Genomic DNA, 17129 nt, shown 5'->3' on the forward strand with positions numbered 1-17129 from the left:
AGGAGCATTTTGACACTTATGGGGTTAATTGTCAACAGGTCAGTAACATGACTGGGTATAAAAGGAGCATTTTAGAGAGAGACAGAAGCTGGGTTTCCATTACCGTTTTTTGCAAAATAAAAGTGTTATTTCTTAAATTTCGATAAAGAACAATTGCGTTTTGAATGCGTTTCCATTGAAGGGAGTTTTGGGCATAGGCCTCGCAATTCTCCTGAAATCTCATCTCGTGTGAATCCGCTGCAGGGAAGCTTGATGCTCAGAACCTGTTGCGTGCTGGTACGGTTTTGGTTACATCTATGGCGGTTGCCTTGATAATGTTGAACTAAAGACGAAGGAAACGGATGATAGTTCAGAGGTAAAGTCCGTATGTACGGCTAAAGCCATGTATAAGGGTAGAAGTATGATGATAAGAAAAGTCTCGTCTCTTCTTCTGTCTACACGTACAGCGCCATGTCGTCTTGGAGTGACTGGTCATGTGACACCGTACATCAAGTCCCGTGACTTGTAAATGTGGAAAAAGTGTTTCCATTACACTTTTGCGATATATTTCCATATCGAAACGCCTGAAAAACCTCCTCATGAAAGCATAAAAACTTTTAGCGATATTTTAGGGTTTTTTCAGAATTCAGGTGTTTCCATTACCAGTTTTTTTATTGCACTATTTCGATTTTGCGCATTTCCAAGTGTAATGGAAACCCACTTAGAGTCTCTCAGAAGTAAAGATGGGCAGAGGTTCACCAATCTGAGAAAAACTGAGTCTAAAAATTGTGGACAATTTCAGAAAAATGTTCCTCAATGTAAAATAGCTCAGACTCTGAATCTCCCACCATCTACAGGCCATAATATCCTCAACAGATTCAGAGAATCTGGAGAAATCTCAGTGAGTAAGGGACAAGGCTGAAGGGGCCCTCAGGGGCCACTGCATTAAAAACAGGCATGATTCTTTAGTGAAATCCCTGCATGGGCTCAGGAACATTCCAGAAATCATCGTCGGTCAACACAGTTGGCCGTGCCATCCACCAATGACAGTTAAAGCTGGATCATGGAGAGAAGAAGCCATATGTGAACAGGATCCAGAAACACAGTGGTCCGTCTTCTCTGGACCAAAGCTCATTTAACATGGACTGAGGAAACATGGAAAACTGTTCTGTGGTCAGAGGAAACCACAGATGCCGTGTCCTGTGGACTAAAGAGGAGAGGGAGCATCCAGCTTGTTCTCCTGGCTCAGGTCTAAAGCCTGCATCTCTGATGGTATGGGGTTGCATTAGTGCCTATGGCGTGGGCAGCTCTGACATCTGGAAAGGAACTATCAATGCTGGAAAGTAGAGAGAGCTTTTAGAGCGACATACACCATGATCCACATTATTATGCAAATGACATTTTTCTCTTATTTTCCTAAATATTAATGCAAATGACAGAGTATTTTTCAAGTCATCAGCTGTTAGAGCATAGTTCAAATGTTTTTGAACAAACTTCGTAATGATAACCATTATTTTTTTTTTTTATAAAAACCTCAAAATGCACTGCGCCACATTGTTAAGCAGGCCACAAAGCAAAGCAGCAAACAGGTATTTGAAGCTGCTGGTGCCCCTGGAGTCCCACCAACCTCAAGGTGTAGGATCCTTCAGAGGCTTGCAGTCATTTATAAACCTACTATTCAGCCACCCCAAGCAGAAACTGTTGCAGTGGGCCCAGAAATACATGAAGACTCATTTTCAAACAGTCTTGTTGACTGATGAGTGCCGTGCAACCCTGGATGGTCCAGATGGAGGAGCAGTGGATGGTTGGTGGATGGCCATCATGTCCCAACAAGGCTGTTGGAGTCATGTTTTGGGCCAGACTCATGGGGAGAGAGCTGATAGGCCCCTTTAGGGTCCCTGAAGGTGTGAAAATGACCTTGGCAAAGTATATAGAGTTTCTGACTGACCACTTTCTTCCATGGTACAAAAAGAAGAACCGTGACTTCTTTAGCAAAATGATCTTCATGCATGACAATGCTCCATCTCATGCTGCAAAGAATCCCTCTGTGTCATTGGCTGCTATGGGCATAAAAGGAGAGAAACTCATGGTGTGGCCCCCATCCTCCCCTGACCTTTAACCCTGTTGAGAACCTTTGGAGCATCCTCAAGCTAAAGATATATGAGGGTGGGAGGCAGTTCACATCAAATTGATGATATTCTGACATCCTGCAAAGAAATTCAAGCAGAAACTCTCCAAAAACTCACAAGTTCAATGGATGCAAGAATAGTGAAGGTGATATCAGAGAAGGGCTCCTATGTTAACATGGAACTTGTCCTGTTAAGAAGTTTTTGATTGAAATAGCTTTGATTTCAGTAAATATGACCTCCTAATGATGCAAACTCAACACATGACCATTTTCAGTTCTTTACAACCTATAAAATGTTTTGAAACTCTGTTTGCTTAATAATGTGGAACAGTGCATTTTGAGTTTTTATTTTTTTAAAATAATGGTTATCATTATGAAGTTTGTTCAAAAACATTTGAACTGTGCTCTAATGGCTGATGACTTGAAAAATACTCTGACTGTCATTTGCATTAGTATTTAGGAAAATAGAGAAAAATGTCATTTGCTTAATAATGTAGAAAGCGTAGTATGCTCACATCCAGACAACGTCTCTGTCAGGAAAGGCCTTGACTATTTCAGCAAGACCATGCTAAACCACATACCACATCCATCACAACAGCATGGCTTCACAGGAGAAGAGTCTGGGTCCTGAACTGGTCTGCCTGCAGTCCAGATCTTTCACCAATAGAAAACATTTGGAGCATCAAAAAAGGAAAGAGGGGATTATACACCATGGTCAACATGGTCCTGTCCCTAATTTTTGAAATGTGTTGTTGCCATCATATTCAAAATAAACTAATATTTTTCATGAAATGATAAAATGTCTCAGTTTCAACATCTGATATGTTGTTTATGTTCTTTTGTGAGTCAAATATGGCTTTATGATTGGCCAATCATTGTATTTGTTTGTATTTTACACAGTGACCCAACTTTTTTGGAATGGAGATACTTAAGAACATCACAGGGTAAGAATAAGTATTAAGGATCTGTATTTTTTAGGGCTGAAATGATTCCTCAAATTATTCGAGTGATTTGATTTAAAAAAAAAATCCTCAAGGCTATGGCAAGTGGTTTTAACATTTAAAGTTAAGTTTGAAAATCTGGAATTAACATTGTAGATGTCTGTAATTCAATTTTGCTTAGTCAAAAGAACATTTCAAATATCTGCAAATACATTCTGCCTATCCAAAATTGTCATTTCAGATATCTACAATGTCATTTCGGATATCCACAATGTGAATTACGGATATCTGCAAATGAATTGTAGGTATCTGTCATTCTAGTTCAAGATATCTCTAATTACATTTTGACTAGGCAGAATTACAATTACAGATATATTTAATTCACATCAATTCTGTACATTATTGAATTATATATATATATATATATATATATATATATATATATATATATATATATATATATATAAATATGCATCCACTGGCCGTGACTTCATGGAAAATATGGCACTACGCCTGCACCAGTAAACCTACACAAATCTCCAAGTTGACTCTCTGGTGTGAGAAATATTTGTCTAGTACGACTTTTCTTGAAAAAAGCAAAAATGACTGATTGATTAGAGTCAAAGTGTGAGGCGGGCCTCCCCTGGGGGGCGCCACAGAGCTTCGGGGAGGCGCGGAACCATAAACCTGAAAAAAGGTGACTTGCTTTGCTAACCTCTACTTTGGATGGAGCAAAATGGATAAACTTATAGTTTCTATAGGGACTATGCTATAGAGCAGTGTTACTCAACCAAAGAGCCAAATTATTGAAATACCTTTGCAAGAGCCACAATCTAAGAAGTGAAAAGTGGCAAAAACAGCTTAAAGTAGCAATAGAAATGGGTTAAAGGTGGCAAAATGGTCAAAAAGCAGCAAAAAATGGGTGAGAGGGGGCGAAAAATGGTCAGACAGTGGCAGAAATGGGTGAGAAGTGACAAAAAAAGAGTGACTCAAAAAGTAGTCAAGAGTGGCAAAAATGGGCAAAAGAAGAGGAAAAAAAGTGGTATGTAATGGCAAAGGGTAGTTTAAATGGAGAAAAAGTGGCAAAATAAATGTGAAAAAGGGCAAAATGGGAAAAAATGGCAAAAAGAAGAGGCAAACATTGGGAAACAAGGAAACTAGTGGTATTTAATGGCAAAAGGTACCTTTTTTGGACAAAAAGTTGCAAAAAAATTGTAAAAAAAAAAGGGCAAAAATAGGATAAAAGTGGAAAAAATGGGGAAAAGTGGCAAAAAGAAGTTGTAAAATGGCCAAAAAATATAAAAAATATGAAGAATCGCCAGTGCCCTCGATTACAAAAAGGAATCGATTGCTGCAGCCCTAATATTTTAGTAAGTGTAATTTTGGTTTGAACGTCTGTTTTTGGTCAGACTCGAACCCCAGACCTCCTGTTTTACAGTCGCTGTAGTCTGATGAAGGATGACGTTGGTGTGTAACAGACTTTATAGTAGACACGATAGAAACTTGTACTTAACATTTCATCATTTGTTTTAAATCCTAGAAGCTTCTCTTAATTTCTGAACGTTGCTCATTTTGACGTCCAGAACCTTCTCTGGACTTCGACGTGCTGCCATTTTGAATAGGGTATATCTGTAGTTTCAGGCCCGCAGTTTTGGGACCCTGGTTTCTCCCCACAGCGCCATCCACCACAGGAGGCTGCAGTTCGAGGAAAGGAGACGAACAGAAGTGTGAGTACTGAGAAAGTTTTATTTGTCATTAAAAATAAAGTCCTTTGCACTTAAAAGTTAAAAAAGTTGTTTCATAGGTAAAAATATGAGTTTAATATTTCACTCTGATGTAGAATGAAGTCAGCAGTTGTTCACAGCACAGCGTCAGCCATATTTAATGTTTTAGCTCATCATTGTGAGCTCTTTTAGCTCACAGACTCACCGAGAACGTCACTATTTTTTTGATATCCATGTTTTTTTTTTTGTTTTTTTTTAACAAAAGGAGGTCATACAGAGTTTACGTAAGATATAGAACAAAATACAGATATCAGCTTATTATTCAAATTACAGTATAAACACAAAGAGTAACGTAAAGACAATATTTCAAACATATATAGGGAGAACTAACAAAACATTCTACTATAGCCAGACGAGGGTGAAAGTAACAGTATATTCACATTTTATATGAGATTAGAGTATTGCAAGTATTTAATAAACAGAATTGATATCTATGGTTTTACAGCGAGTGGCACAACTCCCGCCCCTTCTGGATTCCGGCCAATCAAATCGGTGCAGGTTTTACTTCATCCAATCAGACGTCAGCTGAGGTAGGAAGACAGTTCAACTCATTGTTTTTGTTAATTAACATCATACTGGGTGCCGAGTCTAAAGTCTAACAGCTACTACGTGCAGTCGTCATCGGGGGATTAGCTCAAATGGTAGAGCGCTCGCTTAGCATGCGAGAGGTAGCGGGATCGATGCCCGCATCCTCCATTATCTTCATTTTGACCCGCTGCTGTCCCGATCCGAAAACAACACTGCTAAAGTGTGTTAATATTACACTCACTACAGGATAGAAGTGTAGGAATCTCTGATAGGATTTTTATCAGCAGTAACGTTCAGGTAAGTTTATCTGCCTTCTGTCTGAGTCTCCTTGTCAATCCCCTGAGTGAAAACACGTTGGATAATTTGACAAAAGCATTTTTATTAAGTTTTTTCTTTGATTCCAAAACACGTTTACAGAGCCAGAGTGCTGATTTTCCTGTGTTCCTGAACGCATCAATGTTTCGGGGTTAGGGTTTAAGGAAAAGAACGGTTTGTTATTTTTAAGTTTCATTGCAGTTGGTTCAAAAGTCATCGGCCAGGATTTTAACTAGAACTAGAAGATTTGAGCACATCACTTCCTATTTCATCCTCTCTACACCAGCTCCCAGTATGTTTCAGAATTGATTTTAAGATTTTACTGATAATTTTCAAAGCTCTTAATGGCCTGGCTCCCACCTACATTTGAGATCTTTTAACCACTGACATCTTCAGGCAGGGGTCTCTAGCTGTCCTAGGAGCCCACCTAAAATCTTATAAATAAAGACTATTATCATTATTCTAAAACTCACGAATATATATATATACATATATATATCTCTATGTATGTATATATGTCCTACTTGAAAATACATATCATTTTCAGGATTTTAACCTTTTAAATGCCCTTTTGAATGTATGATGTCAGTGTTGTTTTTATGCAAATTTATGGTAGTTTTATCGAAATAGTGGCAGTGGGCTGAAAGATTTATAAGAGTCAAAGTCTTGGATAAGTCAAAGATTAAAAACAAATGATTTTGGTGTTTTATCAGTCTGGTTTAACATTTACTGTTAGGACAATTTAGTTTGAATTTGAAAAAAGAGGGACATTTATTTTCCTAAAGTTATTTGATATTGCAGGTAGGGGGAGGGCTAGATACTGTAAGACTTTGGCTTCATTTTGCCTCTTAAAATGTGACACATTTGACTTTGACTTCACTTGGCTGTGAAATGTTTCTTTTGGATATGTTAGAGATAACTATAGATCAAACTAGATCAAAATTGCAATTTCAGCTGAAATTGCATGGGAATGCTGAGAGCTGAACTGTGGAAAAACTGCTGAAAAGAGCAAAAAGCACAAAAATAGCTGAAAAGAGCATGAAAACAGCATAAAATGGCATAAAATTATCTGAAAATGGCATTCAGTAGCTAAAAAGAGGGTAAGAATAGCTGAAAGTAACCAAAAAAGCTGAAAATAGCTCAAAGTAGCCAATAAAAGCTGAAAATAACTTAAGAATAGCTGAAAGTAACCAAAAAAGCTGAAAATAGCCTAAAAATAGCTGAAAGTAGCCTAAAAAGTTGAAAATAGCTTAAGAATAGCTGAAAGTAGCCTTAAAAAGCTGAAAATAGCTTAAGAATAGCTGAAAGTAGCCTTAAAAAGCAGAAAATAGCTTAGGAATAGCTGAAAGTAGCTTAAGAATAGGTGAAAGTAGCCTTAAAATAGCCTAAAATAGCATAAAAATAGCTGAACATAGCCTAAAAGTAGCTGAAAATGGTATTCAATGGCTGAAAGTGCATTGGAATAGCTGAAAAAAGCATGAAAATAGCTATATTTACAAAATTATAAAAGTTAGAAATGAGAATAGTCATAGCAGTTGAATGACAAAGAAACAGAATTTTTAAAGTTAAAACGCTGTCGATAGGACAAAGTATGAAGGAGGAGATAGCTGGCACGGAAGAATAAAAATAAACAAAATGGCCGATGTGAATATCAAAAGTGTGGATGGTCAGCATCTCCACTAATTACAAAAGGACAAAAATGTTCACCTCCTAACACTGTTATAAAAGTATTATAAAATAAAGAATTCTTACTTTTTTGTTAAACATTTCAATCATCCTGAATGACTGCTAAAGGTCAGCAACCCCCTGTTGTTTCTTTGACAGAAAATTACTCACTTTTTGTTGTTCTCCATAAAAACTCAACAGTGCCATCATCAAACTGATTAGTTATATCCTGAAAATGATTTGATAGTTTAATTAGGGCTGAATCCATTCAAAGATCTGACAATAAAATGGCTGTCGAAATATTGATTAAAAATATTCTAATTACTTTTTAAAAGTGCAAATGGAAATGTTTCATCTTTGGATATTTTTGAGGAATCCTCCGTGAGATCAATTTCTCCTTCAAACCTGACCAATAGAAGCAGAATCATGCAGCACACAAATTATCCGCCAGGGGGCAGAGAAGCTGCAACAATGGAGATGATAGAGACACAAATCTGATTTTTTTGAGTATTTTCATCACTTCTCAAGAAGAAAAAGACAAAACATTCGTTTTGTTTCTGAATCTTTAACAGAGTGATAACTGGGTTGAGGAGAAATGTTAAAATACTATTTAGTGGCCTGTTTGAAAGGAAAATAGAGTGCAGAATCATGGTAATAAACCTCTGTCATGTTTCTGAAAGTACAGCAGTGAGTCAAGAACCAGAGCTGTGGTATTACTCTGTGGTACAAATGTTTTAATAAAGGCTGGCAATAGTTTTTAGAACAACTTTTCTTGCTCTAGCGTTGCTCATTTTACAGAAAATGATAAGGGACATTGAAGAAAACATGTTTTTTTCTGATGTGCACTCTTTTTTATTCTAAAAAAATTCTGGTTTTAATCACAGAACTCTGTCAGGCATCTTAATTTTTCACTGGCTGTAATCCTTGTTCTCTATTTGTTGCACATCTTCACATTGCACTTTGCATTCTTCCCCATTTCGGTCTGATTTCTGGATTGGGTTAATGGTTGTTTTTTGTTGTTCTTGTCTGACTTTTAGACTTTTTATTTTACTGATGTTGTTTTCCTTGTAGTTGTCTTGTGTGTGCGCCTGCTACAAATTTAACAAGAATCTGAACTCCTATTTTGGTCTGCTTCGGCTATGATGTCCTGAAGGATTTCCCGCCTAAATCAGGAGAGTATTTTCCCTTAACTTCCTCCTGTCTACACCTGAAGTAACCCTACAGCTCTCACAGCCAGACAGGAAAACGCCATATAAGGCCTGAGGAAGTGATGACGTGGCTGGAAGCTCTCCATGTGACGTAGAGGCCAGAATAACTGCTCTGCGCCGTGATGTGTCGCGGGGGTTTCCGGCCATGGTGCCTGGCTGAGCGCCGTTAACTGCCCCGGTCCGACCGACAGCCGCAGACATCGAAATATGAGTCCTACGGGAGCCCTTCAGGTCCAAAAACAGAGAAACGGGGCTGGGGCAGAGCACGGGAGCATCGAGACGGCCGGGGCTGCACGCGTACATCCCGGACCATATTTGGGCTTCCTCCCGGCCATATATGGGAACATACGTCACGCAGGAGTCTATATAAAGGCGGGAATCCTCATTGAAGAGTTCTGACAGCCTGAAGTTGACGGTGTGAGCTCGCGCTACCAACACTGACTGACCGGAAACAGATGTTGATGTTTACTCCGTGTGATGACGTCATCACGACCTCTCTGACATAACCCGACCGGAACCCGAACGGGGACCTCCAGCCTTGGAGAACCAGCGGTCACAGCAGCAGCGTCTGCCCGGCGGGAACGCCTCTCCGCGGGGCACTGCTGAGGCAGAGCCCGGAGCTCAGGAGCCGCGAATCTCCACGCCGGCCCCCTCCTCCTCCTCCTCCTCCTCCTCCTCCCTCTCCTCCAGGGAGATGGCAGCGGCCAAAGCAGAGCTGTTCCTGTCCGCCCTGCAGATCTCCGACCCTTTAGCCGGCCTCCAGCAGCCTCTGGTCGGCTTCCAGCAGCCTCTGTCCCCGCTAGAGAAGCTGGAGGAGCTGCGGCTGCTGCTGCAGAACGCCGCGGCGGGAGGATCGCTGCTGGCCGGCTCTGTTGCAGAGGGAGCCGGGCTGCTGAGCGGAGAGCCCGGGGAGTATGGAGGTGAGGAGGGGGGGGTGAAGGGGGAAAACAATAAATTAAGATTAAAACAGCCGCAAAGTTTTACCTGAAATATTAAGAAGAGATAAATGTTGATGGAGTAGTAAACTTTAATAAAGTTAAGTTTCATATACTGTAAAATAGAAGAGGAGATAAATGTGTATGAAGTGGCAAACAAAGCAATAATAAACTTCGATAAAGCAGTGTAAGTTTAGCTCAGTTTTACCTAGCTGTTAATTTATCATTTATTAGTGTTGCAATGTAATAGATTTTTTGCTAATATCTGACAAACTAATTACAAATTAATTGAAGCTGATACCGTGAAACATGTTTTACAGCTCAAAGAATGAGAGTGAACAAAGAGACTTCAGCTGTCCCGGCTCTGTTAGTCCTGCATAAGTGAATTCATACATCCAGCTGGTATTTACACCCATCATAGGCTCATACTTGCAGCCATTATGTTGTCTGTAAATATCAGTATTTTTTTATCTGCCGACACCAAATCAAACCAATATTACCATGCACAGTAACATCTAATTAACAGTACATGCAAGCGTTAACCCTTAGGGCGGGTTGTGCACATGTTACACACTTTACTTGTTTATTTAACCCTTCTGCCCTCCTCGGGCATTTATGGCCATTTTTCTCAACTTATTTTTAAAAATTTGTGATCATTTTGTCAATCATACAGCTTGTGGCATGACTTTTTACAGGAACTTTTCTTTCTAGTTAAGATTTTGAAATCCAACATATTTTACTCTTAAATGTCATTCATACTTTCTCAGTGAATTTACTACCCTCTGGACACCTTTGAGGCCAAAATGTACAGGTACAAAAAACTGCTGTTAAATCAGCATACATCAATATTTTTTTCTTTTTTTTTCATAAATCTCTTTAAAAACTTCAGACTTGCACAAAAATACTAAACATTAAATAATTTTCAAGATTTAAACCCTTTAAATGCTAGTTTGATTATTTGAAATATTTATTATTTATATGGAAAATAATTCAATTTTTGCATTTTTTGCTGTAAAAAATTAAATATTTCAAATAACCAAACTGGTATTAAAAGGGTTAAAATTCTGAGAATTATTAAATTTTTTTTTGTAGTTTTCAGCAGTTCTGAAGTTGTTAAAAGGATAAAAAAGTTAGAACAAAATATTAATGTATGGTGATTTAATAGCAGTTTTTCTGTAACATGTACATCTTTGCTTCGAAGGTGTCCAGAGGGTGCCCGAATGTTAAAGATGGCACTAGAAAAAAAAAAAAAAATACAAGTGCAATCAAATCAATTTTGTTGCTAATCTTTGACCCATCCAAGACTCTTATCAGCACCAAAGCCCCATCTTTCCACTATTAGTTTTATGGAAAATAATTCACTATTTGTGTTTTTTGTAGTAAAAATTAAAATATTTCAAATAATCAAACTGGCATTTAAAGGGTTAAAATCTTGAAAATTATTGCATGTTTGGTAGTTTTGAGCAAGTCTGAAGTTTTTAAAGCGATTTATGAAAAAAAGTAGAAAAAAATATTGACATATGCTGATTTAATAGCAGTTTTTTTGTACGTGTACATTTTTTGCCATGAAGGTGTAAAGAGGGAACAAAATTCATTGACAGAGTATGAATGACATTTAGGAAGAAAACATGTTGGATTTCAAAAATGTAACTAGAAAGAAAAGTTCCTGTAAAAATTCACGCCACAAGCAACTGACATACTGACAAAATGATCACAAATTAAAAAAAAAACCAAAAAACCCCCCCAAAAAAACACTTCGGAAAAATGGCCAAAAATGCTCGAGGAGGGCACAAGGGTTAGATTTACAAGAAAGCACCACAGTCTGTGCAAACCATCACATGTTGGAAAGAGAGTTAAAAATCATACTTTACACAAATCCAGAAACTTCAAATATCCATTGAACTTTACAGTAATTTCTGTCAAAAATAAAATAAACATTGATACAAACGTTAGGACAAAAGAAAACCACAAACACAATGTGCCTAGTGTCCTACAAATATGGTACCAAGGTGTTTTTTAATATGATTAATTTTTTTTTTTTTGGTGTAAATTAAGCAGGTAACAGTGGTGAGGATTTCCATGCTTTCATTGCTCTGTACTCTACTGTATGTTTTAGGAAATTAGTGTTTGCTTTTGGTAGAGGCCATATTAATTGACAATAATCCAGCTGTGAGAGAACCAGAGTATTTGGTACAAGTTTAGTTAATTCAGGGGTAAGAAATTTTCTGATTCTTCTTACTACAACCAAAGACCTTCCCATTTTACTGACAATAGATTTTATATGTTTTGACCAGGACAGTTTGTTGTCTAAGGTAACGCCCAGTAGTTTAATTTCCTGTACTTGCTCTAAAGGTGAATTATTGATTAGGAGTATAAGCTCTGGCTCTTGCCTCAGAGAATGATTTGACCCAAAAATTATGCTTTTTTTGGTCTTGGATATATTCAGTATAAGCTTGTTTTCTTAAAGCCATTTTCCTTTGATATCTTAATTCCTTGTTCAAGGTGGTGGTCAAATCAGCAGGTGTAATGGTTGATGCATATATTGTAAATCGTCTGCATACATTACTGATTTAGCATCTGATAGAACAAAAGGTAGATCATTTGTGTAAATAGAATAGAGCAGTGGGCCTAGGCAGCTACCTTGGGGAAGGCCACATTCTAAGGAAAAACTGTAAACTGACAGACTGATATTTACAGCTGAAAATGCAGATATTTACAACTGGTATAGACTGATATTTACAGCTGATATAGCCTGATATTTAGAGGTGAAATAGAATATGTACAGCTTATGTAGACTGATATTTACAGCTGATATTCTTTGAGTAAATATGAGACAAACTTTTAATCTGTGGTTGTAAGCCAATAATTAACTAGGTGAGCTTCTTTCTGAGGAAACTGATATCTTGCTGATTCATAGTTTATGGTTGGCAGATAAAGACCTGGCCCTAAACAGTGGCTAGTTATAAAATCACCTCTGCTTTATTCTGAACGACGGCTCAAATCTGTGGATTCATATAATAAACATAATGTTAATAATAATAATCTCTCTCTCTCTCTCTCTCTCTCACCCACAGACTCTCTGTCGGACATTTTGGACCTTCAGTCTCTCCCCCCTCTTACCCCTCGCCTCACCCCTCTGGCTTATAGTGGACGCTTTTCCTTTGAGCCATCGACCTCCAGCAGCGGTGGCAGTGGTCTGTGGGCGGAGCCTCTTCTCAGTCTGTTCTCAGGGTTGGTGAACATGGCGGCTCCTCCCGCTCCTTCCTGCAACCTGAGCTCCTCCTCTTCATCCTTAGTGACATCATCAGTGACATCATCACCATCCTCTCTGTCCCAGCAGAGCTTCAGCGGCAGTGGCGGTGATGTTGCCTCCATTTTCTCCACCACACAAACCTACACCACCGCCGCCAGCTCCGACCTCCTCCCTCCTGCTGAGTCTCAGCCCACCCCGCCGTCCTTCCAGCCACAGGGCCCCCCGCCCGCCTACCCATCCTCCTCCTCCCGGCCCAGCATCGCCCCGCCCCCCTCTGCAGTCCCAATGATCCCTGACTACCTGCTGCCTCAGGCGCCACAGGATGGCGAGCTCACGGTGGACCAGAAACCAATCCTGATGCAGAATCAGCCCCCTCTTACGCCTCTCTCCACCATCAAAGCCTTTTCTTCCCAGATCCAGCCTCAAAACCCTGCCCACCAGGACCAGACTATCAAATCCAACCAGAACAGAAAGTGTACCACAGGCCGGCAGTGCAAGACGCCGCCACACGAGCGTCCATATGCCTGCCCGGCTGATGGTTGTGACCGCCGCTTCTCACGCTCTGATGAGCTGACTCGTCACGTGCGTGTGCACACAGGTCAGAAACCGTTCCAGTGTCGGATCTGCATGCGCAGCTTCAGCCGCAGCGACCACCTGACCACGCACATCCGCACGCACACTGGCGAGAAGCCCTTTGCTTGCACTGAGTGTGGACGCAAGTTTGCCCGCAGCGATGAGCGCAAGCGACACGCTAAGATCCACCAGAGACAACGAGAACGCAAAACCTGCTCCTCCCCCAGCACCTCCTCGCCCTGCTCTTCATACTCCTCCCCTGCCCACAGCTCCGCCTCCCCCGCTGGCCTTCTCCTCCCCCTTCCATCCTCCTCCCCTTCCGCTGCCCCGCGCTTCCCCCTGGGCTTCAGCTCCTCCTCCTCACATGACACCACACAAGAAAATATGATACGATGAGACACGATGGGGTGTAAAACGCCATCGTACAACAGGAATTACTGCAGAATGCCATGATACAACAAGAAACGCCATAACACGCCATAATGCAACAGGGCATACTACAACATGGCATGAAACAACACAGCATGAAACACGAAATGACACGACATGAAACAATTCATCGTGCAACAACATGGCATTAAACATGGCATGGAACAACATGGTATCAAACATGACATGAGACAACACAAGATGAAACATGACATTAAAAGGTTTATTGTGCAACAACACGGCATGAAACACAACATGAGACAACACGACATGAGACAACACAACACGAAACACGGCAAGAAACAATTTATTGTGCAACAACACAGTATGAAACACAACATGTAACAGAACATGCGACAACATGACATGAAACGGGTCGTGAAACACGACTTGAAACAACAAGACATGAAACCTGACATAAAAACCTGCCATGAAACACAACATTAAACAACACGACATGAAACAGAACAGGAAACAACAAAAAATGAAACCTGACTTGAAACATGACATGAAACATGACTTGAAACGACACGACATGAAACACGACATGAAACAACAAGACATGAAACATGACAGGAAACATGACATGAAAAAACGAGACATGAAACCTGACATGAAACAACTCGACATTAAACATGGCATGGAACAACATGGCATGAAACACACCTAAGGATATATGAACAAAAATATCCTGATATAACAGTATATGAGACAAACATGAAACGAAGCGTTACCTTTTCAGGTGTACTCCTCTTGCTCCTCCCTGCTGTCTTAGCTCCTGCCCCACAGTTCTAACATGCTGATGGAAGTAACCTTTGACCAGACTCTATGAACTCAAAGGTCAGCTGAGGTGAGGAGGAGCAACACTTCCTGTTGTATAATGGCCATTGCTGAAGCTCATCAGCCTCCACCATAGCTCTGACAGACTTCCTGTTGAATTCTGGACGTTTTTCAGCCTCTGTAGCTCCACTTATGGAGGAGAATAAAAGACTTAAGGGCCAATCCTGGCATTAAAAAGTCTGAACATTGAAGCTCTGGTTTCACTGATCCATGAGTGTTAGTAGGAGCACTTTTGTAAGCATCATGTGTAGATACAGTAGATGGAGAAGTGTATGCTGTGTTTTACCTACTGTGTAGGTCTCTGTGTACGTTTACATGCAGCTCAGAGTTCTGATGTTATTTTCTGAGCTTCAAGAATAAAAAATGGACATCCTGTTCAGGCTTTTATTTCAAAATGAATGTGCTGAAATTTCAAGATTTGTTTTCATCATCCAGCAGAGACTTCTTAATTCTGTATGGAGTCATTGCTGTAACAAAACTCAAGAGCACATTTTGATGGTTGCGATTCAAACCTGTCTTTGTGCCCTAAATGTCTGCTTGATTTCTAATCTATAGATGCTTGCTCAAATTTAAACAATTCTCCCCTCATTCAGGGTCAGGGTTTCATTCTGCTTGTTAATGAATTTGTCACTCTCACATTTTTTGTACAAAACTTTCTCTGCACTCTAAACATATTTCTACTGTTGGATTTTCTGATGAATCAACCAATAGAAAACAGGTAGAGGATGGACCAATCATGTTAGCTCTGCTTGTTGTTGCTATGCTGTTCCCAGGAGACATTTGCTTTGATCTCACTGAGAGTTCCAACTTTCTACCAGTCACACACACACACATACACACACACATACACACACAAGCATTAAAATAAATGTCTGAGAGTCAGAAATCATTAATAATTACATATCTGTAGAACATAAAGCTGAGTATTTGTCTACTTTAGCCAAAATGAAGGCTGTAGGAGGAACTGAGTTGGAGTTCAGGGCTTGAGATGATGTGTGTGTGTGTGTGGGGGTGTGTGAGATAGAATGTTGGGACACTCAAGATCAAAGCAAACGTCTCCTGGAGAACAGCATAGCAACAACGGGCAGAGCAAACGTGATTGGTCCATCCTCTGGAGAGAAAGTTTTGTCTGAAAAATCAGAAAGTGTCAGTTCGTAAAGTGAATAGAATCAACCTGAATGAGAGAATGGTTTGAAATTTGATCATCAGCTAAAGATTTGAGATCAAGCAGAGATTTAGAGCACAGAGGCAGGTGTGATTAGAAAGTTAAGTTTTGAAACGAGTCCTTGAGTATCTTCTTACAGCAAAATAAACATTAACTTTTTCTATGACCAAAGAAGAAGAGTCAGTGAGGAAACTGAGATGCATTTTTAAAGGATTTGTTTTTATTATAACATAAACTCAAAGTCACATATAAACACTCCCACTGGTATTTATGTCAGCAGTAAATCCACTGAGTGTGTGTGAGAATCAGCCAATAGAATCAGACTCCACTCCCTGTAGGAAAAACAGTTCAGCCTCAAACCAAATATGGAGCTTCCTGACGCTGCAGCGGACATCCTGATGCCCAAATAAGGAGCTTCCTGTTCCCACTGCCGGCTGCTCCACTGGCAGGACGCCCAGACTCCCTGTGTGAGAGTGATATAACAGCCAGTAGTACAGGGATGGCAGGTTAGACCGGGGCGTGGAGTCTCGCTGGTTCATGCTTGAAAAGGAGGTTAAAAATAAAAACCATTACAGTTAGGAGTCAAAAAAATGGAAACAGAGAGACAGTTTGAAGGAAATACAGGGTTTTCATACTTATGCTGCAAAAACAAATCCTATTACACATGAGGACAAAATTATTGCCCCCCCATGAAAATTTCAGTTTTTCTCAAGTGTTTCCCAAGTGCTGTTAAATGAAGAAAATAATTTTTAACACAGCTTTTCTAAACCAGTGGTTCTCAACCTGGGGGTCTCGAAACACTAAAAGAGGGTCGTCAGATGCCTTAAAAAATGGAAAATACTTTTAAAATTATTTTTTCTCACCCAACTTTGTTACTATTATTTGCCGCTTTTCATCAATTTGCACAATTTGGAGGCATTTTTGCCCCTTTACTCCATTTTAATCCATTTTCATCCCTTTTTACCAACATTTTTTGCCGCTTTATACCCATTTCATCAATTTTAAAACCCTTTACACCACTTTTTTTACTGCCTGTTTTGCCACTTCTAAACCAATTCTTGCCACTTTCCGTATATTGTTGCCTCTGTTGACCCATTATTGCCACTATCAACCCATTTTTATCGCATTTTACGCCCATTTTGCCCGTTTCAACCATATTTCCCGGTTTGATATTCCCATTTTGACCAGTTCAACCTATTTCTGCCTATTTATCTACACGTTTCCCCACTTTTAAATCCCATTTCACCAATTTTAGCCACTTTTAACCTATTTCTGTCACTTTATAATCTTTTTTTTTTTTTTTTACCACTTCTTGTGCCTGTTTTTGCCACTTCAACCAATTTTTAACATTTTTTTCTCTTTTGCCACTGTATTTAAATTTATGCC

The 17129-nt window shown here is 39.6% G+C and overlaps 1 protein-coding gene and 1 non-coding gene across 2 annotated transcripts; both read left to right on the forward strand.

Annotated features, from left to right (window-relative positions):
* The first annotated feature begins 5455 nt into the window (after positions 1-5455).
* On the forward strand, positions 5456-5528 carry trnaa-agc. Its single transcript has one exon. It is a non-coding gene; the product is annotated as a tRNA-Ala (tRNA).
* A 3410-nt stretch (positions 5529-8938) lies between these two features.
* LOC121519096 (early growth response protein 1-like) lies at positions 8939-15116 on the forward strand. Its single transcript, XM_041801887.1, has 2 exons — positions 8939-9468; positions 12558-15116. The coding sequence occupies exons 1-2, from the start codon at positions 9243-9245 to the stop codon at positions 13703-13705; spliced, it is 1374 nt and encodes a 457-aa protein (XP_041657821.1). The 5' UTR covers positions 8939-9242; the 3' UTR covers positions 13706-15116.
* The last annotated feature ends 2013 nt before the right edge of the window (positions 15117-17129 follow it).

This window comes from Cheilinus undulatus, linkage group 12 (assembly GCF_018320785.1).
Source record: "Cheilinus undulatus linkage group 12, ASM1832078v1, whole genome shotgun sequence".
In the NCBI taxonomy this organism is placed as follows: domain Eukaryota; kingdom Metazoa; phylum Chordata; class Actinopteri; order Labriformes; family Labridae; genus Cheilinus; species Cheilinus undulatus.